Genomic DNA, 26,679 nt, shown 5'->3' with positions numbered 1-26,679 from the left:
AGTTGGTGATGGACAGGGAGGCCTGGCGTGCTGTGATTCATGGGGTCGCGGAGAGTCGGACACGACTGAGCGACTGAACTGAACTGAACTGAACTGTATTTAACACTGCACAATATATTCAACAATGAGAATCTGGAGGTGGTATAACTATATACCTTTATACATTTAGCGGCACAAGTATAGGAACAAGCCCTGCAATTGGAGGGAAAATCCATTCAGGACTGAACAGAGAGGTCCTTGGTGCTGAGAGAATTTCCCCTTGACTTCAGCCTCAAGACAAACCAAGGAGTCTGCCAGTACACAGAAACCACTGAATTCAGGACAAACAGGCGCAACAAAATATGTATTAAGGAATTGGCTCTTGCCAATTACGATTATGGGGGGCCAGTCTGAAGTGAGCAGGGTTGGCTGGAAGCAGGAAATGTGATAACTCTACAGTCTGGGATCTGTAGATTAGAACAGCAGTTTAGAGACAGAATGGTTAATGCTTTCTTCAAAAAGTCCCAGTTTTCTAAACAAGTTCCTAGGATGCCTTCTTTAGACAGGGTTGAGTTAATTTTTGTATAATGTGTGAGGTTCAGATTGAAGTGTTTGTTTCTTTGGCCTATGGATGTCTGATTGTTTCAGCACCATTTGTTGAAAGGCTATCCTTTCTTCACTGAATTGTTTTTACACTTTTGAATATACTTGTGTTGTTCTATTTCTAGGTTCCTAATTTGGTTCCATTGACCTATGTGCTTAACCCTTTGCAAATAACACCAGTCTTGATTATTTTGGCTACAATATTAGGTAGAGTGATTCCTATACTTCTTTTTTGCAAGATTGTTTTAGCTATTGTAAGGGCCTATATAAATTTACACATAAACTTTAGAATAAGTTTGTCTTCATTCATAAAAATTCTTGCATTAAGCCCACAGGAATTGTGTTAAATCTACAGATCAATTTGAGAATTGATAGCTTTACAATAGTAAGTCCATGAACGTTCCTTCTTTGATTATTTTCATTGCCATGAAGCATAGTGATTCTGAAGTTGGTTCAGTGCTCTGGCATGTATTAGTAGTTTTATTTTACTGAGTAATATTTTATTGATAGACATATCACATCTACTTCCCAGTTAACAGATACTTGAGTTGTTCCTACTTTTCGATTATTATGAATAATATTTCTTTGAACATTCATGTGCAAGTCTGTGTGGACCTATTTTTTCAACAGATACCTAGGAGTGAAATAAATGAGTCATATGATTATTTGTATGGGCTCCTTGGTGGCTCAGACAGTCAAGAATCTGCCTGCCAATGCAGGTAACCCAGGTTTGATCTCTGGGTTGGGAAGATTCCCTGGAGAAGAGAATGGCAACCCACTCCAGTATTCTTGCCTGGAGAATCCCATGGCCAGAGGCTCACAAGAGTTGGATGCAACTGAGTGACTATTTATATATTTATGTTTAACCTGTTAAGAAAATGCCAAACTAATCTCCAAAGTAGCTATACCATTTTAAATTTCCATCAGTGTATGAGGGAATCCCAATTCTCTGCAGCCAGGCCTACATTTGTCATTATCATTGTCTTTTTTTAAAAATTATTATAATCATTTCAGCTGAGTGAAGTGGTATTTCATTATGGTTTAAATTTGCATTTCCTCAATGATTACTGAAGATGAGAATCTTTTCATGTGCTTATATTACAACCTTATATCGTCTCTGGTGAAATGTCTATTTACATCTTTTATTCATTTTTAGACTGAGTTGTCTGTTTTCTTATAAGTTTTAAGAGTTTCTTATATATATTCTGATACAAGTCCTTTATCAGATATATGATTTGTAAATATTTTCTCTAGTCTGTGGCTTGTCTTTTCTGTTTTGTAATGGTGGCTTTTGAAGTGTAAAAATTTGTATTTGGATGAAATCTATTTTTTTAGGTTGATTTTGCTTTGATTGTTGTATCTAAGAAATCTTCGCCTAACCCAAAATCATGAAAAATTTCTCCTGTAAGTTAGATTGTTTTAACTATCACATTTTAGTCTATGATCCATTTTTGTGTGTAGTGTGAAGGATCTATATTAATCATTTTTATCAGGTCAGGTCAAGTTGGTTGATGATGTTTCATGAATCTTCCGTATTTTTGCTTTTTGTCTAGGTGTTCTAGCCATTATTGACAGTTGGGCATTGAAGCCTTCAACTATCATTGTTGAAATGTCTATTTCATTCTTAAATTCTACCAGTTTTTGCTTCATGTATTTAGGGATATTGTTGTTAGGAATATATGTTTATAATTATTATATTTTCCTGATGAATTGACCCTTTTGTTACTATAAAATTTTCTTATTTGTCTATTAAAACATTACTTGTCTTAGAGTCTATTTTGTCTGATATTAGTACAGCTATTATATGGTTATTGCTTGCATGGTATGTTTTCTTCTATTCTTTGTCTTTTAACCTATTTGCGTCTTTGAATCCAAAGTATATCTCCTGTAGATAGCTCATGCTTTGTATCGAATCTCACAATCTCTGCCTTTTGATAGGAATGTTCAGTCCAGTTACATTTGATATAGTTGTTGATATGTTTAGATTTATAGGTTTCATACCTTTTTTGCTTGTTCATTTTTAATGCCTTCTACTGCATTAAATACTCTCCAGTATAGCATTTTAATTATTTTGGTTTTTTTTTTTACTATATTTTAGTTATTTTCATAATGGTTGCTGTGTATATTACAAAATACATCTTAACTGACACACCACATCAAATTAGTACTAAGTAATTCCAGTAGAAGGTAGAAATGTTATTCCAATATAGTTCTCTCCTTTCCTCCCTCCACTGTGTTATTATTGTCATGTGTATTATGCTATTATTCTAAAACCAACACACAATTTTATAATTATTGACTTATGCAGTTGTCTTTTTAAATAGGTTAAGTGAACAAATGAGAAAAAAAATATATTCATACCACTTTTTACATATACCTATGTAACTACCATTACAGGTGGTTATTATTCATTCATTCATTTGGTGTCATTTCCTTTCAACGTGAAGGACATCTTTTAATACTTCTTATATGGCAAGTTGACAGCAATAAAGTCTCTTAATCTTTGGTTATCTGGGGATCTATTTCATTTTCCTTTCTACTTTACAGCTTTATTGAGATAAAATTATTATACAATTCATGTATTAATAGTGTATAAAGTCACTGATTTTAGTTAATCCACAGGGCTATGTAACTGTCACCACTACATTTAAATCACGCCCCAAAGAAACCTCATATCCATTAGCATTCACTCTACATTTGCCCCTCCCTCAGACCCCTGGTAATCCCACATCTACAGATTTGCTTATTCTGAACATTTCATATAAATAGAACAATGTATGTCATTTTGTGACTGGTGAATTTCACTTAGCTTACTGTTTTTCAAGGTTCATCCATGTTATAGCATAAATCAATAGTTAATTCCTTTTTATAACTGAATAATATTCTATTGTATGACTATACTACATTTTGTTAACCCATTCACCAGTTGATGGACATCTGAGTTATTTCCACTTCTTGGGTATTATGAGTAATGCTATATGAATATTCAAGAACATGTTTCTGTGTGAATATGTGTCTTCATTTTATGTTCTTACCAGTAGTGTTCCAATTTCTCCACATCCTCACCAACACTTGTCAGTCTTTTTAATTATAGCCACCCTAATGGGTATAAACTGGCATCTCATTGTATTTTTGATTTGCAGTTCCTTAAAGATTAGTGATGCTTTTGAACTGTGGTGTTGGAGAAGACTCTTGAGAGTCCCTTATACTGCAAGGAGATCCAACCAGTCCATTCTAAAGGAGATCAATCCTGGATGTTCATTGGAGGGACTGATGCTAAAGCTGAAACTCCAATACTTTGGCCACCTCATGAGACGAGTTGACTCACTGGAAAAGACTCTGATGCTGGGAAAGGTTGGGGGCGGGAGGAGAAGGGGACGACGGAGAATGAGATGGCTGGATGGCATCACCGACTCTGTGGACATGAGTTTGAGTGTACTCCGGGAGTTGGTGATGGACAGGGAGGCCTGGCGTGCTGTGATTCATGGGGTCGCGGAGAGTCGGACACGACTGAGCGACTGAACTGAACTGAACTGACTGAAAGATTAGTGATGTTGAGTCTCTTTCAATATGCTTATTGGCCATTTATATATCTACTTTGGAGAAATGTCAATTGAATTTTTTTGCCGATTTGATTTTTAAATCAAATCATCTCTCCTTTATTATTGAGTTGTAAGAATTCTTTATACATTCTGGATAGTTTAGACACTTATCAGATATATGATTTGTATTTTATCCCATTCTGTGAGTTGGGTTCTCACTTTTATTCGTGGCATTGTCTCTACCACACAAGCTTTTAGTTTTTTTTTTTAATTGGAGTATAATTTTTTTTTGATTGGAGTATAATTTTTAAATTTCTTAACTGGATTATAATTGTTTTACAATGTTGTATTAGTTTCTGCTGTACAACAACATGAATCAGCTATAAGTACACAGATATCTCCTCCCTTGTGAGTCTCCCTCCCCACCACCCAGCATCCCACTCCTTTAGGTCATCACAGAGCACTGAGCTGGGCTCCTTATGCTATACTACTACTTCCTGTAGCTATCTATTTTACACATGGCAATACATATATATGTCAATGCTATTCTCTCAATTCATCTCCCATCTCCCCTTCCCCTAATGTGTCCATAAGTTTGTTCTATACATCTATGTCTCTATTCCTGCCCTGCAAATAGGTTCATCTGTACCATTTCTCCAGATTTCATATATATGTGTTAATATACGATATTTATTTTTGTCTTTCTGACTTACTTCACTCTGTATGACTGAGTCTAGGTCCATCCACATCGGTACAAATGACCCAATTTCATTCCTTTTTATGGCTGAGTAATATTCCATTGTATATATGAACCAAAACTTCTTTATCCATTCATCTGTTGATGTACATCTAGGTTGCTTCCATGTCCTGGCTACTGTAAATAGTGCTTCAATGAACATTGGGGTATATGTGTTCTTTTGAGTTATAGTCTTTCTCAGGGTATATGCCCAGTAGTGAAACTGCTGTGTCATATGGTAATTTTATTCCTACTTTCCTTCATACTGTTCTCCATAGTGGTTGCATCAATTTATATTCTCACCACCAGTGCAAGAGGGTTGGTACCCTTTTCTCCACATCCTCTACTGCATTTATTGTTTGTAGATGTTTTGATGATGGGCATTCTGACTGGTGTGAGGTGACACCTCATTGTAGTTTTGATTTGCATTTCTCTAATAATGAACAATGTTGAACATTTTTTCATGTGTTTGTTGGCCATCTGTATGTCTTCTTTGGAGAAATGTGTGTTTAGGTCTTCTGCCCACTGTTTGACTGGGCTTTTTTTTTAATATTGAGCTGCATGTGCCGCTTATACATTTTGGAGATTAATCCTTTGTCAGCTGTTTTGTTTGCAATTATTTTCTCCCATTCTAAGGGTTGTCTTTTCATCTTGTTTACAGTTTCTTTTGCTGTGCAAAAGTTTTAAGTTTAATTAGGTCCCATTTGTTTATTTATGTTTTTATTTCCATTGCTCTAGGTGAGTCAAAAAGGATCTTGCTGTGATTTATGGCAAAGAGTGTTCTGCCTATGTTCTCCTCTAGCTTTATAGTATTCGGTGTGACATTTCGGTCTTTAACCCATTTTGAATTTATTTTTGTACATGGTCTAAGAAGTGTTCTAATTTCATTCTTTAACATGTAGCTGTCCAGTTTCCCAGCATCACTGATTGAAGAGACTATCTTTCCTGCATCATATATTGTTGTCTCTGTTGTCAAAGATAAGTTGACCGTAAGGTGTGTGGCTTTCTATCCTGTTCCATTGATCTATATTTCTGTTTTTGTGCTAGTACCATAGTGTTTTGATTACCACAGCTTTGTAGTACAGTCTGAAGTCAGGAAGCCCAATTCCTTCCTTTCCATTTTCTTTTTCAAGACTGCATCAGCTATTTGGGGTCTTTTACATATCCATACAAATTGTAAAATTTTTTGTTCTAGTCTGTGAAAAATGCTGTTGGAAATTTGATATAGAATACACTGAACCTGAAGATTCCTTTGGATAGTATAGTCATTTTTACAATATAGATTCTTCCAATCCAAGAACATGGTATATCTCTCCATCTATTTATATTATCTTTGATTTCTTTCAAAAATGTCTTATAGTTTTCTGCATACAGGTCTTTTGTCTCCTTGGGTAGGTTTATTCCTAGGTATTTTATTCTTTTGGGTGCAATGGTGAGTGAGATTGATTCATTAATCTCTCTGATTTTTTCTGTTGTTAGTGCATAGGAATGCAAGAGATTTCTGTGTATTAATTTTGTATTATGTGACTTTACTAAATTCATTGATTAGCTCCAGTAGTTTTCTGGTGGCATCTTTAGGATTTTCTATGTATGGTATCATGTTATCTGCAAACACTAATAGTTTTACTTATTTTCCTTTCTGGATTCCTTGTGTTTCTTTTACTTGTCTAACTGCCATGGCAAGATCTTCCAAAACTACATTGAATAATAGTGGTAAGAGTGGGGACCCTTGTCTTGTTCCTGGTCTTAGAGGAAATACTTCCAGTCCTTCACCACTGAGAATAATGTTTGCTGTGGATTAAGCTTTTAGTTTTGATCTAGTCCAATTTATGTACTTTTCTTTCTGTCATGCTTCTGGCACTATATCTAAGAAATCATTGCCTAATCTGAGATCATGAAGATTTACATGTGTTGTCTTCTAAAAGTTTTATAATTTGGGCTTTTTCATATAGGTTTATGATACATTTTGAGTTAATTTTTGTATATTATGTGAGATAAGAGATCCAACTTCACTCTTTTGCATATGAATATCCAGTTAACACAAAACTATTTGCCATCCAGTTATCACAAAACTATTCGCTAAAATGACTATCTTTCCCCATTGAATTATTGTGGTACCTTTGCCAAAAATCAGCTGACCATAAATGGAAGGGTTTTTTTCTGGGCACTCAAATGTACTTCATCATTTATATACTGACCCTTATACTACTGTCTCAATTACTGTAGTTTTGTAGTAAATTTTTAAATTAAGAATTGTGAATCTATAATTACGCCTTTTTTTTCAAGACTGTTTTGGCTACTCTGAGCCCACTGTATTTATGCATTGATTTTAGTGTCAGCTTGTTAATTTCTGCAAAGAAGCCATCTGGGATTTTGGATTATGGTAAATATGTAGTCAAACTTGAGGACTACTGCCATCTTAAAAATCTTGTATCTTCTTATACATGAACAAGGGGTGTTTTCCCACTTATTTAACTGTTGTTATTTTTGTTCAGTCACTCAGTCATGTCCAACTCTTTGTAACCCCATGGACTACAGCATGCCAGGCTTTCCTGTCCTACACTATCTCCCGGAGTTTGCCCATGTCCATTGTGTTGGTGATGCCATCCAACCATCTCATCCTCTACCACCCCTTTCTCCTCCTCTCCTTGATCTTTCCCAGCATCAGGATCTTTTCCAATGAATCCATTTTTTTGTATCAGGTGGCCAAAGTCTTGGAGCTTCAGCATCAGTCCTTCCAATGAATATTCAGAGTTGATTTCCTTCAGGAATGACTGGTTTGATCTCCTTGCCGTCCAAGGGACTCTCAAAGAGTCTTCTCCAGCACCACAGTTGGAAAGCATCAATTCTTTGGTGCTCAGCCTTCTTTATGGTCCAATACTCACATCCGTACATGTCTACTGGAAAAACCATAGCTTTACTACATGGACCTTTGTCAGCAAAGTAAATGATGTCTCTGCTTTTTAATACGCTGTCTAGGTTATCATAGCTTTTATTCCAAGGAGCAAGCGTCTTTTAATGTCATGGGTCCCTGTTTCCATTGTTTCCCCATCTATTTGCCATGAAGTGATGGGACCGGATTCCATGATCTTAGTTTTTTGAATGCTGAGTTTTAAGCCAGCTTTTTCACTCTCCTATTTCACCTTCATCAAGAGGCTCATTAGTTTCTTCTTCACTTTCTGCCATGAGGGTGGTATCATCTGCATATCTGAGGTTATTGATATTTCTCCCAGCAATCTTGATTCCAGCTTGAGCTTCATCCAGCCTGGCATGTCACATGATATACTCTGCATATAAGTTAAATAAGCAGGGTGACAATATACAGCCCTGAAGTACTTTTTTCCCAATTTGGAACCAGTCCATTGTTTCATGTCCGGTTCTAACTGTTGCTTTTTGACCTGAATACAGTTTTCTCAGGAGGCAGTAAGGTGGTCTGGTAGTCCCATCTCTTTAAGAAATTTCCACATTTTGTTGTGATTCACACAGTAGTTGTGGTTCCTGGGCTCTAGAGCACAGGTTCAGAAGTTGGGACCATGTGGGATCTTCCCAGATCAGGGATCAAATCTCTGTCTCTTGCATTGGAAGGCAGATTCGTTACCATTGAGCCACCAGGGGAGTTTTAGGATGGCTCTTCTTGGTTGTTTATTTCCCCAACTCCCTCCATAAAACTTCTAAATGCTCTGCCATTCTGTTTGTATCATGGAGTGACCAGCCTTGTGTTAATTCCTTAGCATCAACTGTGTTTCAAATAAAGACAGTCACTTTAGGTAGACGTATAAAGCTCCTCATTCTTATGGCCTGCTTTTTTCCCTAAGAAGAGCTCCTAGTCACTGTACCAGATCTGGGGTTGCTTTTCTCAGAATGACAAGTGGCATTCTGCTCTACAAGTGGTACTGAGAATGGGGTGATGGGCTGGCAGCCCCTAGTTCTTTTGACTTGACCCTCCCAGTGTGGAAACTCCTTCTGACACATGAGCTCAGTGGGAATGATCAGGGCCCCAAATATCATTGGCATGCTGCCCCTGGATTAGAGCTTCTGCCATGAGTGGAGGCTGGTTAAGTGAGCCTCTTTACCACACCTACTGGGACATAGGGCTGGGGTTGATAAGAACTGGGAGTAATCCTATTCCAGGGTGAAACTATAACCCAAGAATGGGATCTAGGAGGAGAAGGAGTCCCTGTTTTCTAGGCTATGGTATGCCTGGGGGTTAAATTATTTTAAAAACAATTTTCAGTAGTTAAGTTATAATTTTGCTCAGGATAGGGTTTGCCCTACCCTCTTTACTCTGGAGGTCCTATACCTTGTCTTTCTTTTTGTTTTTCCTGTGGTAAGAGATATATAACATAATATTTACCACTTCTATAATTTTTAAGTATACAGTTCAGCAGCACTAAGTTCATTCAAATTTTGCTGCATAATCACCACTATCTACCTCCAGAACTTTCTTCTTCCAAACTTGAAACTTATGCCTATTAAACAGTAACTTCCCATTCCTCCCTCCCCTCATCCCCTGGAAACCACCATTTTACATTCTATCTCTAAATTTGACTACTCTAGATACCTCATATAAGTGGAATCATACAATATTTGTCTTTTTGTGACTGGCATAGTTCACTGAGCATATCTTAAACGGTCAGTCATGTTGTAGCATGTGTCAGAATTTCCTTCCTTTTTAAGATTGAATAATATTGTATTATATGTATATATAACTTCTTCTTCCTTAATTAATCCAACAGTGAAAATAGGTTACTTCTAACGTTTGACTATTATTCATCTTCTTCTGGTTCTCTGGTATGTAACAAGCTGTTTCTCTCTTGCCTCTTTTAAGACTGGCTTTCTCTTTTCAACAATGTCTAAGTGTGAATATTTGAGGTTGTATTAAATGGAGATTTTGATCTCAGATGGGCAGATTTATGTTTTTCATCACATTTGGTAAGTTTTCAATTCTTATTTCTTCACGTATTTTTTCCAACCTCCCTCCTTCTCCTGGGTCATCTATTATGCATATGTTGGTATGCTTGATATTGTCCTATAAGTCTTTTAGTCTCTTTCTATTTTTATTCATTCTTTTTACAACACTGACTGGGGGGGCAGTCCTAAGATGGCAGAGAAATAGGACGGGGAGACCACTTTCTCCCCCACAAATTCACCAAAAGCACATTTGAATGCTGAGCAAATTCCACAAAACAACTTCTGAATGCTGGCAGAGGACATCAGGCACCCAGAAAGGCAGCCCATTGTCTTCGAAAGGAGGTAGGACAAAATATAAAAGATAAAAAGAGAGACAAAAGAGGTAGGGACAGAGATCCGTCCTGGGAAGGGAGTCTTAAAAAAGAGAGAAGTTTCCAAACACCAGGAAACACTCTCACCAATGGGTCTGTGGTGAGTCCTGGAATATCAGAGGGCAACATAACCGGGAGGAAAAATAAATAAATAAATAATTAAAACCCACAGATTATGTGCCTAACGGCAACTCCCAGTGGAGAAGCAGCCCAAATGCTCACATCCACCACTAGCAAGCGGGGGCTGGATAGAGAGGCGCTGGCTGCATTGCTTGGGATAAGGACTGGGCCTAAATGCCCCAAGGGCAGTCTGAGGGAACTAAGGTGAAATAACAACCCAGACTGTGGGATAGCCAGAGAAAGAGAGAGGAAAAAAAAAGAGAGAGAGAGAGCTCTCTCCCACGAAAAGCCCTAACCTAAGACACTGACAGGCCCGCTCACAGAAAAAAGGACTGAGCAGAGCTAGCTGGCTGCGGACCAGCCCATTCCCTGCCAGAGACAGACAGGCGGGGGCAGCCAGAGCCGGAAGCGGGCAATCGCGGCCCCAGAGAAGCATCCTCTATGAAACTGCAAGCAGGCTTCCTTGCTAACCAAGACTTCTTATGATTCTGGATGGTTGACACCCACCAGGAGGGTCGCAGCCAGAGATCAGCTCCCCAGAAGAGACACATGGCACACCTGAGAAGGCACACCCGTTGTACACCCAGAAAACCTAGAGGCTGCAAGAAATGTTTAACAAGGACCTAGAAGGAATAAAAAAGAGTCAATATATAATGAATAATGCAATAAATGAGATCAAAAAACACTCTGGAGGGAACCAACAGTGGAATAACAGAGGCAGAAAATAGGATAAGTGAAGTAGAAGATAGAATGGTAGAAATAAATGAAACAGAGAGGACAAAAGAAAAAAGAATTAAAAGAAATGAGGACAATCTCAGAGACCTCTTGGACAATGTTAAACGCCCCAACATTCGAATCATAGGAGTCCCAGAAGAAGAAGACAAAAAGAAAGGCCATGAGAAAATAATTGAGGACATAATAGTTGAAAACTTCCCTAAGAAGGGGAAGGAAACAGTCACCCAAGTCCAAGAAACCCAGAGTCCCAAACAGGATAAACCTAAGGTGAAACACCCCAAGAAATATATTAATCAAATTAACAAAGATCAAACACAAAGAACAAATATTAAAAGCAGCAAGGGAAAAACAACAAATCACACACAAGGGGATTCCAATAAGGATAACAGCTGATCTTTCAATAGAAACTCTTCACGTCAGGAGGGAAGGACAGGACATACTTAAAGTGATGAAAGAGAAAAACCTACAGCCCAGATTACTGCACCCAGCAAGGATCTCATTCAAATATGAAGGAGAAATCAAAAGCTTTACAGACAAGCAAAAGCTGAGAGAATTCAACACCACCAAACCAGCTCTCCAACAAATGCTAAAGGATCTTCTCTAGACAGGAAACACAGAAAGGGTGTATAAACTCGAACCCAAAACAACAAAGTAAATGGCAACAGGATCATACTTATCAATAATTACCTTAAATATAAATGGGTTGAATGCCCAAAAGACAAAGGGTGGCTGAATGGATACAGAAACAAGACCCCTATACATGTAGTCTACAAGAGACCGACCTCAAAACAAGGGACACATACAGACTGAAAGTGAAGGGCAGGAAAAAGATATTCCACGCAAATAGAGACCAAAAGAAAGCAGGAGTACCAATACTCATATCAGATAAAATAGACTGTAAAATAAAGGCTTTGAAAAGAGACAAAGAAGGACACTACATGATGATCAAAGGATCAATCCAAGAAGAAGATATAACAATTATAAATATATATGCACCCAACATAGGAGCACCGCAATATGTAAGAAAAAATGCTATGGAGGTGCTAGGGGTGGAGCCTGGTGTGAGGCGGGGCTTCCTCTCTGCTCAGTGGCCATCATCATCCTGTCAGGGATTTGGGTCAGGTCCCAAGATACTGAAATGGAGGCCCTTAGGATCTAGCTGAGTTGGCTCTGTTTCCTTTAAGTATGTGTTTCTCCCCTTCCTGCACTAGGACTTTTGCCCCAGAGCTGAAGCAAGGGGGGCCCCTGTGAGCTCAGAGCTCATGTCAGCTGTAGAAAGAGGTACAAGCTGTCTCCAAGGCACTGCTTGTGTAGGCGCCAGCAACTGTTTCCCTTGCTCTGCTCAGATGCAACCTTGGTTCAACTCCCCATTGTCTTTCACATCCAATTATTGCCTTCAGCCTCCACTGCCCCAGTCCTGCTGTGGAGTCACACTCAGGGCAGGTGGGGCCTGCATTGATTCGTAGTGCTTATGGGGAGGTGAACTGTGCTAGAGTGGCCACCGTCAAGAATTTTGGGCTACTTCTAATACACTGCTTGAGTTCAGTTCAGTTGCTCAGTCATGTCCGACGCTTTGCGACCCCATGAACAGCAGCACGCCAGGCTTCCCTGTCCATCACCAACTCCCAGAGTCTACCCAAACCCACGTCCATTGAGTTGGTGATGCCATCTAACCATCTCATCCTCTGTTGTCCCCTTCTCCTCCTGCCCTCAATCTTTCCCAGCATCAGGGTCTTTTCAAATGAGTCACCTCTTCGCATGAGGTGGCCAAAGTATTGGAGTTTCAGCTTCAACATCAGTCCTTTCAATGAACACCCAGGACTGATCTGCTTAGGATGGACTGGTTGGATCTCCTTGAAATCCAAGGGACTCTCAAGAGTCTTCTCCAACACCACAGTTCAAAAGCATCAATTCTTCGGTGCTCAGCTTTCTTTATGGTCCATCTCTCACATCCATACATGACCACTGGAAAAACCATAGCCTTGACTAGACAGACCTTTGTGGACAAAGTAATGTCTCTGCTTTTTAATGTGCAGTCTAGGTTGTTACTTCCAAGGAGTAAGCGTCTTTTAATCTCATGTCTGCAATCACCATCTGCAGTGATTTTGGAGCCCCCAAAAATAAAGTCAGCCACTGTTTCCCCATCTATTTGCCATGAAGTGATGGGACCAGATGCCATGATCTTAGTTTTCTTAATGTTGAGCTTTAAGCCAACTTTTTCACTCTCCTCTTTCACTTTTATCTTGAGTAAGCACCAACAATGGACTTCACAGCCCCACCCAGACACCCCCCTGGAACTCAGTATCCTCGGTGTCCCACATCTGAGCTTTCTACCTGGTTGTGGCAGCCCTAGATCCAGTGCTGTGATGCACTGTGGATAAGTGGGTCTGGAGCAGTCACTCGATTGGGGTTGGCACTGGGGCAGTTGTGGGAAACCTGGCAGTCACTGAAGAAGTCCTCACTCTGCCCTGCCTTGCTGGTAAGCTAGTACACACATGCTTCTCATGCTCAATCCAGGCTTCCCACATTCCTCACGTTAGTCCCTGTAGTCCTCCAATCAGTCAAGAGGGCTTGTCTCCCTTGTGTCAGATCCTGGGCCGTCCCAATCTGTGGCTCAAACAGTTTACTCCCCAGAGTGAATCTCCACCCATGTAATCTCCCTGTTCCTCTGAGTTCCCTCCCAGGGGTACAGGGCCTGACCTGATTGCTTTTCTTCCCTCCCTGCCTAATTACAGATGAATCTTTCTTGTTGTCTTGGTTGTACAGGAGTCCTTCCGCCAGTTTCCGATTAGTTTTCAGTGAGAATTGTTCCATACGTAGATGTGCTTTGTATGCGTTCATGGGGAGAGGTGAGTTGCAAGTCTTCGTCTACTCGACCATCTTGATAGATCTATTTTCTTATTGCTATTCTCTATTTGATGGGTCACTGTCAGCATACTTTAATTCTTTATGTTTTCCTTTAGTTCTTTGAATGTAATTTATAGGAGCTGATTGAAAGTGTTTATTTACTATGTCCTATATACATATGCCCTCAGAGACAGTTTCCATTGACTGTGTTTTGTCCTAAGTATAAGCTATATATTATTTCTTTGCAAGTTTTGTAATTTTTTATTTGACATTGGACAGTTTTGATAATATAGCAACTCTGGACTTTTGACTCCTTCCCAAAGCACTGTAGTTGCTGCTTTTTAGTTTATTTGTTTAGTGACATGTCTGAACTAATTCTGGATAGTCTATCTCTCCTGCAATATGCAGCCTGATGTCCTTGCTCAGATTTTTACTTTTAATTCATGTCATTTTAAAGTCCAGCTTCCTAGGAGTCTCCCTAGGATCATCACAGCTTATTAATCAGCCAATGATTAGTCAAAAGTTGTGCAGAAACATCTTGGGCCAATAAAGCTTTCATTTTTACAAAAGGGATCAATGTGTAGGTTAGGGCATACATTAAAAATTCAAGCAATTTATGTCTGGCTTTTATTTTTTTCCTTGTGCAAGTCTCATGTTCAACCAGGTATGAATGTAATTGGGGCTCTTCTAGGCCTCTCCTGAGTCTGTATGTAGCCATGTATATCTACAGTCTTCCAGATTCCCAGGACTAATATGGGAGCTTATCCAAGCCCTTTATGGTTGTTTTATTGCTCAGATCTCCCAGTTAAATTTTTGGTATGGTGTATTGCAACCACAGGCAACTAAGGTATTTGTCCCACCTGATTGTTTGCCATTGATTTTGCCATTATTTTTGACAATGCCCTGGGCTTGAGGGCTTCTTTATTTTCATTGAAAAAACGTGTTTCTTGTCTCAAGATCAGCTAAATCATTGCTCATCTTTTATTCTACCTGTTATTTTTTCCTTTACATTTATGTCTATAATAAATTTGTCTAGAATTTATGTGTGGTAAGGCTCTAACATGATGTTATTTCCCCAAATACCAACTCAATTTTCTCAACAATTATTAACAATTCATCTATCCCTCATTGATTTGAGAAGCTTTCTTTAGCATATTTTAAGTTATCATGTGTCTAGAGTCTTAGTACTAGCTGCACTAAAACAATGACCTGTCAATTTTTGTGCCAGTATCACATTAATTTAGTATATGTTTATAATACACCCTGGCTTTTTTGTTGATGTTGTTTGAGCCAAGACGCCTCTTACTGCTCTTGATACAGGATGCTCGGGGCTGGTGCACTGGGATGACCCAGAGGGATTATATGGGGAGGGAGGTGGGAGGGGGGTTCAAGATGGGGAACACATGTACACCCGGGGCGGATTCTTGTCATTGTATGGCAAAACCAATACAATGTTGTAAAGTAATTAGCCTCCAATTAAAATAAATAAATTAAACAAAATAAAAAATTATAATCTATTCTTATTCATTTGCTTTTCCAACATACTTTAGAATTATTCTGTCAGGTGAACAAAAATTATTTCTTATGCATCTTTATATATCAGGATGGCACATGATTAACTCAAATGTTTTATTATAGCTATGAATGAATCTTCTGCTTCTTAATAGAACTGTTCCTCTGAAAAGACGCCTAAACCTTTGCCATGAATCTAGAGGACAAACTTTGTCCAATTTCATGTTGCATTTCTGGAAAACTGTTGAGTTTGGAATGTACCTATGCTAGAAATGGTAGGGCCTTGGCACATGCTTCGCCTTATTCAACAGGGCTGCATCCCACCCCTAGAAGCCTGACAGAGTTCCTCATTATCCTTCCCTTCTCAGTAGTGACTATTATATATAGTAAGTGAAGTGGGTGAAAAGTTGCTCAGTCACGTCCAACTCTTTGTGACCCTGTTGCCTATGCAGTCCATGGAATTCTCCAGGCCAGAATACTGGAGTGAGTAGCCTTTCCCTTCTCCAGGGAATCTTCCCAACCCAGAGATTGAACCCAGGTCTCCCCATTGCAGGCAGATTCTTTACCAACTGAGCTATGAGGGAAGCCCATTTTATGGGCTTATTAATACATATTATATGTATTAATGCCTTCCTCAAATATATCAAGTTTTCCTAGTATATATTCATTTCTCTAAACCAACTGTCCAAGAGCTGCACCAACTTAAGTTTTAGCTACAACTTGCCCAGCATTACTTTCATAAGGGGTATCTCTTAACTACAGTTAGTAGAAGCAATTGAGGAGTTTAGATTCCTAACACTCAATCAGGTCATAGTTCAATACTCCTACAAAGTCTTTACACTGATGGGCAATGCAGTATTTAGGATGAGTTAATTTTCATTTAAAGTTGAATTTTAAATTTCCATTAAGATTTTCTGTTAATCTTTAAAACTATATATTTTCTACCATTTTGTCTTTTAAAAAGCATAGGAGTTTGAAGTTGGACAGACTTTAGTTCAAACTCTTATTCAGTTCAGTTCAGTTCAGTCACTCAGTCATGTCCGACTCTTTGCGACCCCATGAATCACAGCATGCCAGGCCTCCCTGTCCATCACCAACTCCCGGAGTTCACTCAAACTCATGTCCAAGTTACTTCTCTTTGACCCTTTGTTTCCTCTTCTATAAATGGAGATAAATAACACTTTTCAGCACTTTTATGAGGATTAGAAGCATTGAACACAAAGGGCTGACTTAGCACATTGCCAGGTATATAACATGTAATATTATAGAACATGTTCTTGTTGATTTTGTGAACATTGCTAATTGCCTTGTGCTTTAATAATGATCTTGTATGAGTTACTGATTTTTACAGGGCAGTTCCCCCAACACAAAAAGACTTCAGATGATGCCTCTTCTTTTTGGGTTCTTAGGTCTTTTTAAAAGTAATCTTTATATCTTTTACCCTGCTTTTAAGGAGTGGCCTATCATTTATTGCTATCCTGGGGCTGGTTCTAAGAATAGCTCCCACTCTCTGTCTCAACTCCCTTACGATTTTCTGCTTCTAATTTGTTCTACACTGGGAAATCAGATGACCAAACTGTCAGAAATGTGTCTAAATTAAGAATAAATAGGTTGATCAGAAGGCTAAGGGGGTCTCTTCAGGGGAAGAATATAGAACCTATTAAAGCATAGTCTTTGTGATAGCTGGTAGAGCTGATAATAAGTCATTTTTACTTATTTTCATGTTCTTGGATGTGTTTCAAAAACCCAGAGAATCAAATAAACGGGAAAATGAGCTACTACTATACTTTTGAGAAAAAAAGATAAACAAAACATGTAATTCTAGAGTTAATATGAGATAATGTAGTGCTGTGATGCAGGAATATGTTAGGAGCTAGGAGGAATGAATATAATCCATTATTCTTATTGGGAAGACTTGTTAAGTCACCAATCTCAACATCAAGGTAGTTAGAATATTAACATATATTAAGCATCTATTATGTGATAGGGCCCCTGCATGTATTATCTCAATCCTCAAACAGCTCTGAGAAGTAAGAATTATTATACCCATTTATGGTGAGGAAATGGATACTCTAAAAGGTTAAAGTGACTTATTCAAGTTGAAAAATGCCAGAGCCAGAATTTAAGGTTTGTTCAATTTCAAAGCTCAAAAATCTATAACCATCTGGTGATTTGTAAGGACTGACTTCCTCTTTGTACAAAATTTACTTACTTTACATCAGCAAATAAACAATGAGAACATTTAATAAAAAAAAAAACTGAATACCATCGACAATTACAATGATATATATGAAGTGCCTAGGAATTAATTTAAAATGCAGAAGACCTTTATGAAAGAATATTAACTCTACTTAGGACATAAAGTTCTGTATACCTGAAATTAATATAATATTGCAAATCAACTATGCTTCAAAAAAGACTGAAAGAGATCTGAATAAAGGGAAAATTAAACTATGATCTTAGGGTAGAAGGACAACATTATAATGTAAATCCAATTCATTGACCAGAAAACCCAACAAGATTTCGTGGAAAATGAACTAATTCTAAATTATATATGGAAAATTAAAGATTCATGTGGTTCAGGAGCAGTCAGTACAAGTCTGAAACAAGAAAAGCAAAGAGTACAGATTTAACCTACCTTCTATTAAGGCAAATTACAAACCCTTCATAATTGAATGAACATGATATTGGTGAGACAGCAAATAGGCAATGGAACAAAATAAAATTCAGGGATGAACTCAAGTATATATAGGAAATTAGTACCTAGGAATGGTGGTAACACAAATCAATGGGGAGAGAAGAGATCATTTAATAAATGGAGTTGGGAAAATTGGATTATTATGTAGAGAAAATAAAACTAGACCCTTTCTTAAAGCATACACAGAATAAATACCCACTAAAGACCTGAAATGGAAGGCAATATTATAAAACTATAATGTAAACAGTTACAGAAAAAGTAGAAACATCTTTATGACCCATGGGTAGGAAAGAATTTATTAAATAAGATCCCCAAAACACACACCATAAACGTATAGATTGATGGGTTTGACAAAATCAAATACTCATTGGTTAGGGGTAAAGTGTACTGATATCTGCCATTTACCTGGAAATGAATCAAAAAGGATATATAAATGGATGGATAGAGATAGAGAGAGGGAAAGTTATATTGGATAAAGCTGTTATTATTAATAATTATAGAATCTACACGATGGTCATATGAGTGTTTGCCATACTATTCTTCCAATTTTTCTTTATATGTATGTATGTATAAGGGTTTCCTGGGTGGTGCAGTGGTAAAGAATCTGCCTGCCAATGCAAGAGAAGCGGGTTTAATTTCTGGGTCGGGAAGATCCCCTGGAGTAGGAAATGGCAACCTATTCCAGTATTCTTGCCTGGAAAAATCCCACGGACAGAGTAACCAAGTGGGCTACAGTCCATGGGGTCACAAAGAATCAGACATGACTGAGTCACTGAGCAAAGCACACATATATGTATGTGTATGTGTGTGTGTGTGTGTGTGTGTGGTGGGGGGGGCGGTTCCGTGGTGGCTCAGATGGTAAAGAATCAGTCTGCAATGCAGGAGACCTGGGTTTGATCCCTGGGTTGGGAAGATACCCTGGAGAAGGGAATGGCTACCCACTCCAGTATTCTTGCATGAAGAATTCCATGGACACAGGAACATAATATATATATATATATATATTGGCCGTGTCATATGGTATGGCATGCAGAATCTTAATTCCTTGACCAGGAACCCATGGTCTCCGCAGTTGAAGCACAGAGCCTTAACCACTGGATGGCCAAGGAAGTCCCAATTTTCTGTATGTATGAAATCATAATAATGAAAAGCCAGTGACAGTGAAATAATTTTGTTCAAAAAGGATATTGTACATAAAGTTTTAAAAAATTGTGGCTGACTGGAAAAGAAATTTGACACATACACACACAGATACAGAAAAGGCATCTGCTATATTTGTATGTCTATACATATATATATCTCACAAAAAACTTATGTAATCAGCAAGGAAAAGATAAATAACCTAAAAGAAAATTTGCAAGATAAATAGGCACTTCACAGAATGAGAAAACAAATAGCTAACATATTATATATAAAATAGAAAAGTGAAAGTGAAAGTTGCTCAGTCATGTCCAACTCTTTGCGACTCCATTGCCTATGCAGTTCATGGAATTCTCTAGGCCAGAATACTGGAATGAGTAGCCTTTCCCTTCTCCAGGCGATCTTCCCAATCCAGGGATCGAACCCAGGTGTCCCCCATTGCAGGCAGATTCTTTACCAGTTGAGCCACAGGGAAGCCCAAAAATACTAGAGTGGGTAGCCTATCCCTTCTCCAGCAGATCTTCCTGACACAGGAATTGAACCAGGGTCTCCTGTATTGCAGGCAGTCTCTTTACCAACTGAGCTATCAGGGAAGCCCTACATATAAAATAGAAGATCAAATAAATGCAAAGTAAAATAAAAGATACTACTTGAAACCCAATGGATTGGCAAAAATTAAGAAGTTATATAAGAACTGGCAAAAATATGAAGAAATAGAAACTCTAATGCACTATTAATAATTTAGAACAAGGTTCTAGAGAAATCTGGCAATATTTGGTGAAAAATTTATATATACAGTTTACAGGATCCAGGACTTCTACTCTAAAGTGCATACTTCCGATAAACTGACATAGGAACACAAACAGACAGAGACATCTGTGAAGATATTCCCTGCAGCACTGTTTGGAATACCAAAGAACTGGAAACTATCTATCAAAGAACAAATAAAGTACTGTGATATTAGTACTTGTTGGAATATATTTCAGCAGTCATCAGGAATGAACCATATATGAATATGGATAGATCTAAAAAAGAACACTGAGTGAAAAAAGTAAGAAATAGAATGAAATGTATACCATAATATCTCTTGTATTTAAAAAGAAAAAAAAATCAACACAAATAAACATCACTAGAGATTGTACATGGATATGGATCTTGCCAACCCAGGGATTGAACCCAGGTCTCCTGTATTGCAGGCAAATTCTTTTACTGTCTGAATTATGAGGGAAGCCCACATATATATATGTCATGGCAATCAATTCCAGTGTTTCTGAAGTCTAAAGTCAGCATAAAACCTCCCCACTTCAAAATACCATAAAAACCACTTGCTTAAGGGAAATGTCAAAAAACTAAAAGAGAAATGAACTGACCACTTCCAGGTCACATGGCTTACCGGAGTACACAGCACATGAGCAGCAGATGGGTGGGGACGTTAGCTGGATTGAGCATACTGGGTGTGTCTGACTTCATACAGGCCAGGAAGGCACGCATCCTTCTGTTTTTGTCCTCAACTGCTTTGCCTAGCCAGAGCTTCTTTAGGTTTGGGCAAGTCCATTCCCGAAACGTCAGTGCAGACACCAGCTCTGGGGTTTGAGGTGACTTCCCTTTATAGGCAGACCACTCTTTAAGAATCACTGAAGGAACTAAAAGACAGAAATTGAGGAAAAACAGGCTATAGAGACTCTGAGCATTTCACCGCTGGTCACAACTGACAGAATCCATCACACTTCAACATCTTTGTATTTTCTGTCACTATAATTTTTATTGTTAGCAGCAGTAACGGCAAGAGTAGTAAGCATTTATCAGATGCTTGGTATGTATTAAGTATTTTATATATAAATGTAAATCTTACTCCTCTAGACAAACCTGAGAGATTATGATTATATTATCACAAAATATAGTACCCATTTTATAAATGAAAAACAGTTAAAGCTCAACTGTCACGTAGTTCTACAGTCATATAGTTGTCCTTCTATTATTCAAAGGGAATACATTCCAAGACCCCCAGTAGACACCCAAAACCATGCATAGTACTGAGTCCTGTATATACTATGGTTTTACCTATACCTGTAAACCTATGATAAAGGTATGCAAGAGATTAACAACAATAATAGAACAATTATACTGTAATAAAAGTTATCTGAAAGTGGTTCTCTCTCTAAAAATATCTTATTGTACAAATTTAATGCCTTTTCCATCTTAACTAAGCCCTTATCATGTACTGTGGCCATAACTTTTGCAGTTAAAGATGTGACAGCAAAACTAGCATAAATTTCTTTTTCCTTCTTCACAATTTCACAGATAGAAGACTTGTTCTTACCATATATCTTTTTGTTCTTAGTATAGATGTTAGCAACATCAGCATATCATTTTTCCTTCCCTTATTAATTATTTATAACTTAATAATAATAATAAATTAATTATTGAGAACTTTTACCTTTTCACTTAAAGCACTTTCTTGTTTCTCTTTGGCATATTTGAACTGCTAGTATCACTACTCTTGCTCTTGGGGCCATTATTAAGTAAAATAATGATTACTTGAACACAAGCACTTCAACTGATTATAGGGACGTCCCTGGCTGTGCAGCAGTTAATATTCCGCACTTCCACTGTAGCGGACATAGGTTCAATCCCTGGTTGGGGAACTAAGATCCTGCATGCCTCACTGTATGGCCAAAGATAAATAAATAAAATAAAGTGATTTTAATACAATAGCAAAGATAGGAAATAGACATTGGTACAACTATGTGTATAGTTCTATGTCATTTGTAGATTCATGCAATTATCACCACAATCAAGATATAAAACTATTCCATCACCACAAATATTTTTCCTGTGCTACCCCTTTTATTGGAGTTTCAGCTTTAGCATCAGTCCTTCCAATGAACACCCAGGATCGATCTACTTTAGAATGGACTGGTTGGATCTCCTTGCAGTCCAAGGGACTCTCAAGAGTCTTCTCCAGCACCACAGTTCAAAAGCATCAATTCTTTGGCGATCAGCTTTCTTCACAGTCCAACTCTCACATCCATACATGACCACAGGAAAAACCATAGACTTGACTAGACGGACCTTGGTTGGCAAAGTAATGTCTCTGCTTTTTAATATGCTATCTAGATTGGTCATAACTTCCCTTCCAAGGAGTAAGCGTCTTTTAATTTCATGGCTGCAATCAGCATCCGCAGTGATTTTGGAGCCCCCAAAAATAAACTCTGACACTGTTTCCACTGTTTCTCCATCTTCTCACCTTATATACACATTATATATAGGCTTCCCTGGTACCAGGGGGTAGAGAATCTGAACCTGAATATATGATAAAAGATATATAATTATAACTATATAATATGTATAACATATATGTGTTCTTTTTCAGATTGCTTTCTCATATAGGTTATTACAGAGTATTGAGTTCCCTGGACTACACAGTAGATCCTTATTGATTATCTGCTTTATGCATGCATGCTATGCATGCTAAGTCACTTCAGTTCAGTTCAGTTCAGTTCAGTCGCTCAGTCGTGTCCGACTCTTTTCGACCTCATGAATCGCAGCACGCCAGGCCTCCCTGTCCATCACCAACTCCTGGAATTCACTCAAACTCATGTCATTCAAGTTGGTGATGCCATCCAACCATCTCATCCTTTCGTCCCCTTCTCCTTCTGCCCCCAATCCCTCCTAGCATCAGAGTCTTCTCCAGTGAGTCAACTTGTCGCATGAGGTGGCCAAAGTATTGGAGCTTCAGCTTTAGCATCAGTCCTTCCAATGAACACCCAGGGCTGATCTCCTTTAGAATGGACCGGTTGGATCTCCTTGCAGTCCAGGGGCTCTCAAGAGTCTTCTCCAACACCAAAGTTCAAAAGCATCAATTAAATAACTTCAGTCGTGTCCAACTCTTTGTGATCTCAAGGACTGTAAGCCACCAGGCTCCTCTGTCCATGGAATTTTCCAGGCAAGAATACGGAGTGGGCTGCCATTTCCTCCTCCAGGGGATCTTCTTGACCCAGGGATTGAACCCATGTCTCTTCTATCTCCTGCATTGGCAGGCAGGTTCTTTACCACAAGCGCTGTTTATGTTAACCCCAACCTCCTAATTTATCCCTTTTCCCCAACTTTCCCCCTTTGGTAACCATAAATTTGTTTTTGAAGTCTGTAACTCTGTTTCTGTTTTGTAAATAAGTTCTTTTGAACCACTTTTCAGATTTTCCACAAATAAGCAGTATCATACGATATTTGTCTTTCTCTGTCTGACTTACTTCACTTAGTATGATAATCTCTAGTTCCATCTGTATTGCTGCAAATGGCATTATTTCATTCTTTTTTAATGGCTTGAGTAATATCCGTGTGTGTATGAGAGAGAGATAGAGAGTGTGAGTGTATTCCATTATCTTCTTCATGCATTACTCTGCTGATGGAAATTGAGGCTGCTTTCATGTCTTGGATACTATAAATAGTGTCGCTATAACCACTGGGTTGCATGTATCTTTTCAAATTAGTTTTCACCTTTTCCAGATATATGCACAGGAGTGGGATTACTGGATCATATGGTAGTTCTAGTTTTAGTTTTTTAAGGAAAAACACCATACTGTTCTCCATGTATTTTTGTTTTTAAGACTTTGTGGCTATTTGGGTCTTCTGTATTTCCATATAAATTTTAGAGTTGTTTTAGTTCTGTGGAAAATATTGTTGGTATTTTGATAGGGATTGCATTGAATCTGTAGATTACCTTAGATAGTATGGTTTTTGACAATATTAACTCTATTAACTCTTCTATTCCAGAAGCACTTATATCTTTCTGTTTGTGCCATCTTCAATCTCTTTCATGAAAGTCTTATAATTTCCTGAATATAGGTCCTTTAACACCTTGCTTAGATTTATTCCCAGGTATTTTAATTTTTTTAATTGGAGGATAATAGCTTTACAGTGTTGTACTGGTTTATTTTAATCTTTACATGATTGTTTGTTGGGAGTTTTTGATTACTGATTCAATTTCATTAAATTGGTCTATTCATATTTTCTATTTCTTCCTGATTTAGTCTTGGGAAATTGTACATCTCTAGAAATTTATACTTTTCTTCTAAGTTGTCCAATTTATTTATTTTTTAATTAAAAAAATTTTTGTTGTATATTGGATTATAGTTGGCTAACAATGTTGTGTTAGTTTCAGGCATACTGCAAAGTGATTCAGCTGTACATATACATGTACCTATTCTTTTTCAAATTCTTTTCCCATTTAGGTTATTTTACAGAGTACTGACCAGAGTTCCCTGATTCTTTTTGGTTATCTTTTTTAAATATAGCAGTATATACATATCAATCCCAAACTCCCAATCTCTCCTCCCACCTTCCCACTGGTATAGGCTGTCTATTTTATTGGTGCATAACTGTCCATAGTAATCTCTTATGATCTTTTTCATTTTTGTGGTGTTGGTTGTAGCTGTTCCATTTTCATTTCTGATTTTATTGATTGGGGCCATCTATTTTTCTTGATGAATCTAGCCAAAAATTTACCAATTTTGTCACTTCAAAGAACAAGGTCTTAAGTTCACTGATCTTATTTTTAGTTTCCACAGCATTTATTTCTGTTCTGATTTTTATCATTTCTTCTACTGCCTTTGAGGTTTTTGCTCCTATTTTCTACTTTCTTTAGGTGTAAGGTTAGGTTGTTTCAGATTTTTCTTTTTCCTGAGGCTGACTTGCATTACTATGACTCTTAGAACTGCTTTTGCTGCATCCCACCATATATACTCAATCACTGTGTTTCTATTTGCATTTGTCTCTAGGTATTATTTGATATCTTCTTGAATTCTTTAGTGATCCATTGATCATTTATATATGCTATTATTATTATTATTTCTATTATTTATTATGCTACAATTCATTATAGTAGCGTAACATTTGGCCTCCATGTTTGAGAATTTTTTTGCAGGCTATTGTTTTCCCCTTGTAGTTAATATCTAGCTTCATATTGCTGTGGTTGGAAAAGATGCTTGTTATGATTTAAATCTTCTTAAAATTACTGTGACTTATCTTGTGGCCCAGCATGTGATCTATCCTGGAGAATGCTCCATGTGCACTTGAAAAGAATGTATATTCTGCTACCTTTGGATGTAACTTCTATATATCTACTAAGTCCATTTGGACTAATGTGTCATTTAAGGCCAATGTATCATTTATATTCTGTCTGGATAATTTGTCAATTGATGTAAGTGAGGTGTTCAAGTTCCCTAATATTAATATGCTACAGTCAACTTCTCCCTTTAGCAAATACATTGCTTTATGTATTTAGTCGTTGCTATGTTGGCTGTATATATGTTTATAATTTTTGTATATTCTTGGATGGATCCTTTGATCATTACGTAATGTCCTTCTTTGTCTCTAGGCCTGGAGATGGTGTTGAAAGGCTAATGGGTGGGGCTGGAGCCCAGAGGGTCCAGGGCCTGCTGTCCATCCACTAGTAGGTGAAGCCAGGTCCTGGGGCTAGTGCTGGCCCATTTGTGGGTGGAGATAGGTCCCAGTGTGTTGGAGTTGATGTTGGCCTGCAGCTGGACGGGGCTGGGTCCCGGTGTGGCCAACGGCTCAGTACAGCCACCAGTGTACTGGTGGGTATGTCTGTGTATCTGCCCAGCTATCTGTCTGGCCTGGAATGTCCTAGAACTGGTGCTAATTGGCTGGTGAGTGGGGCTGGGTCCAGGCACTAATAAACTAAAGGGAAGGTTCCAAGATGGCACGTATCAGCACCAATATACCCATGATAGGATGAACTCCCCAAAATGGATACTGCTGGCTTGATATCTGCACAATGATTTTTCAATTGTCTCTTATCTCTCTGGGAGGCTCTCTAAATCAGGACTTGGTCTGATCCAGCCTCATTACAAATTATTGTTTCTGTCCTGAGTCTTGGACTGTGTGAGATTTTTTGTGTATATACTTTAACGGTGGAGGCTTCACTTTTATAAAGGCAGAAGGGACTCCATGACTTCTGATGAAAGATCAAACTTTATTTGTATTATTTTCCCCTCTATGTAAAGCATCATTTCTTGCTGGCTGCTTTCAATAATTTTTCTGTCTTAGGATGAACAACGGTTTAATTTTCAAACTACACAAACAGATCATACAATACTGAAAAACCAAACAACCCAATCAAAAAGTGGGCAGAAGATCTAAATAGACATTTCTCCAAAGAAGACATAAAAATGGCCGAAAGGCACATGAAAAAAAATGCTCAGCATTGATAATTATTCAGTTGAGTTCAGTTCAGTCGCTCAGTTGTGTCCGACTCTTTGCGACCCCATGAATCACAGGACGCCAGGCCTCCCTGTCCATCACCAACTCCCGGAGTTCACTCAAACTCATGTCCATCGAGTCAATGATACAATCCAGTCATCTCATTCTCTGTTGTCCCCTTCTTCTCCGGCCCCCAATCCCTCCCAGCATAAGAGTCTTTTCCAGTGAGTCAACTCTTCGAATGAGGTGGCCAAAGTATTGGAG

General features: G+C 38.1%; 1 protein-coding gene across 3 annotated transcripts in view; it reads right to left on the bottom strand.

The window, feature by feature from the left end:
* FAM120C (family with sequence similarity 120 member C) overlaps nt 1–26,679 on the bottom strand; it is a 146,125-nt gene that overhangs the window by 27,721 nt on the left and 91,725 nt on the right. For all 3 annotated transcript variants that reach the window (XM_055393947.2, XM_088834140.1, XM_055393948.2), the window contains exon 10: nt 20,588–20,837. In XM_055393947.2, coding sequence (XP_055249922.2) covers nt 20,588–20,837 — 250 coding nt within the window. The remainder of the gene's footprint in view (nt 1–20,587; nt 20,838–26,679) is intronic.

This window comes from Moschus berezovskii, chromosome X (assembly GCF_049115385.1).
Source record: "Moschus berezovskii isolate FMDL1 chromosome X, NW_MosBer_1.0, whole genome shotgun sequence".
Lineage (NCBI taxonomy): Eukaryota > Metazoa > Chordata > Mammalia > Artiodactyla > Moschidae > Moschus > Moschus berezovskii.
The sequence above is the reverse complement of the archived record's forward strand: the minus strand, read 5'-3'. Positions and strand labels throughout refer to the sequence as shown.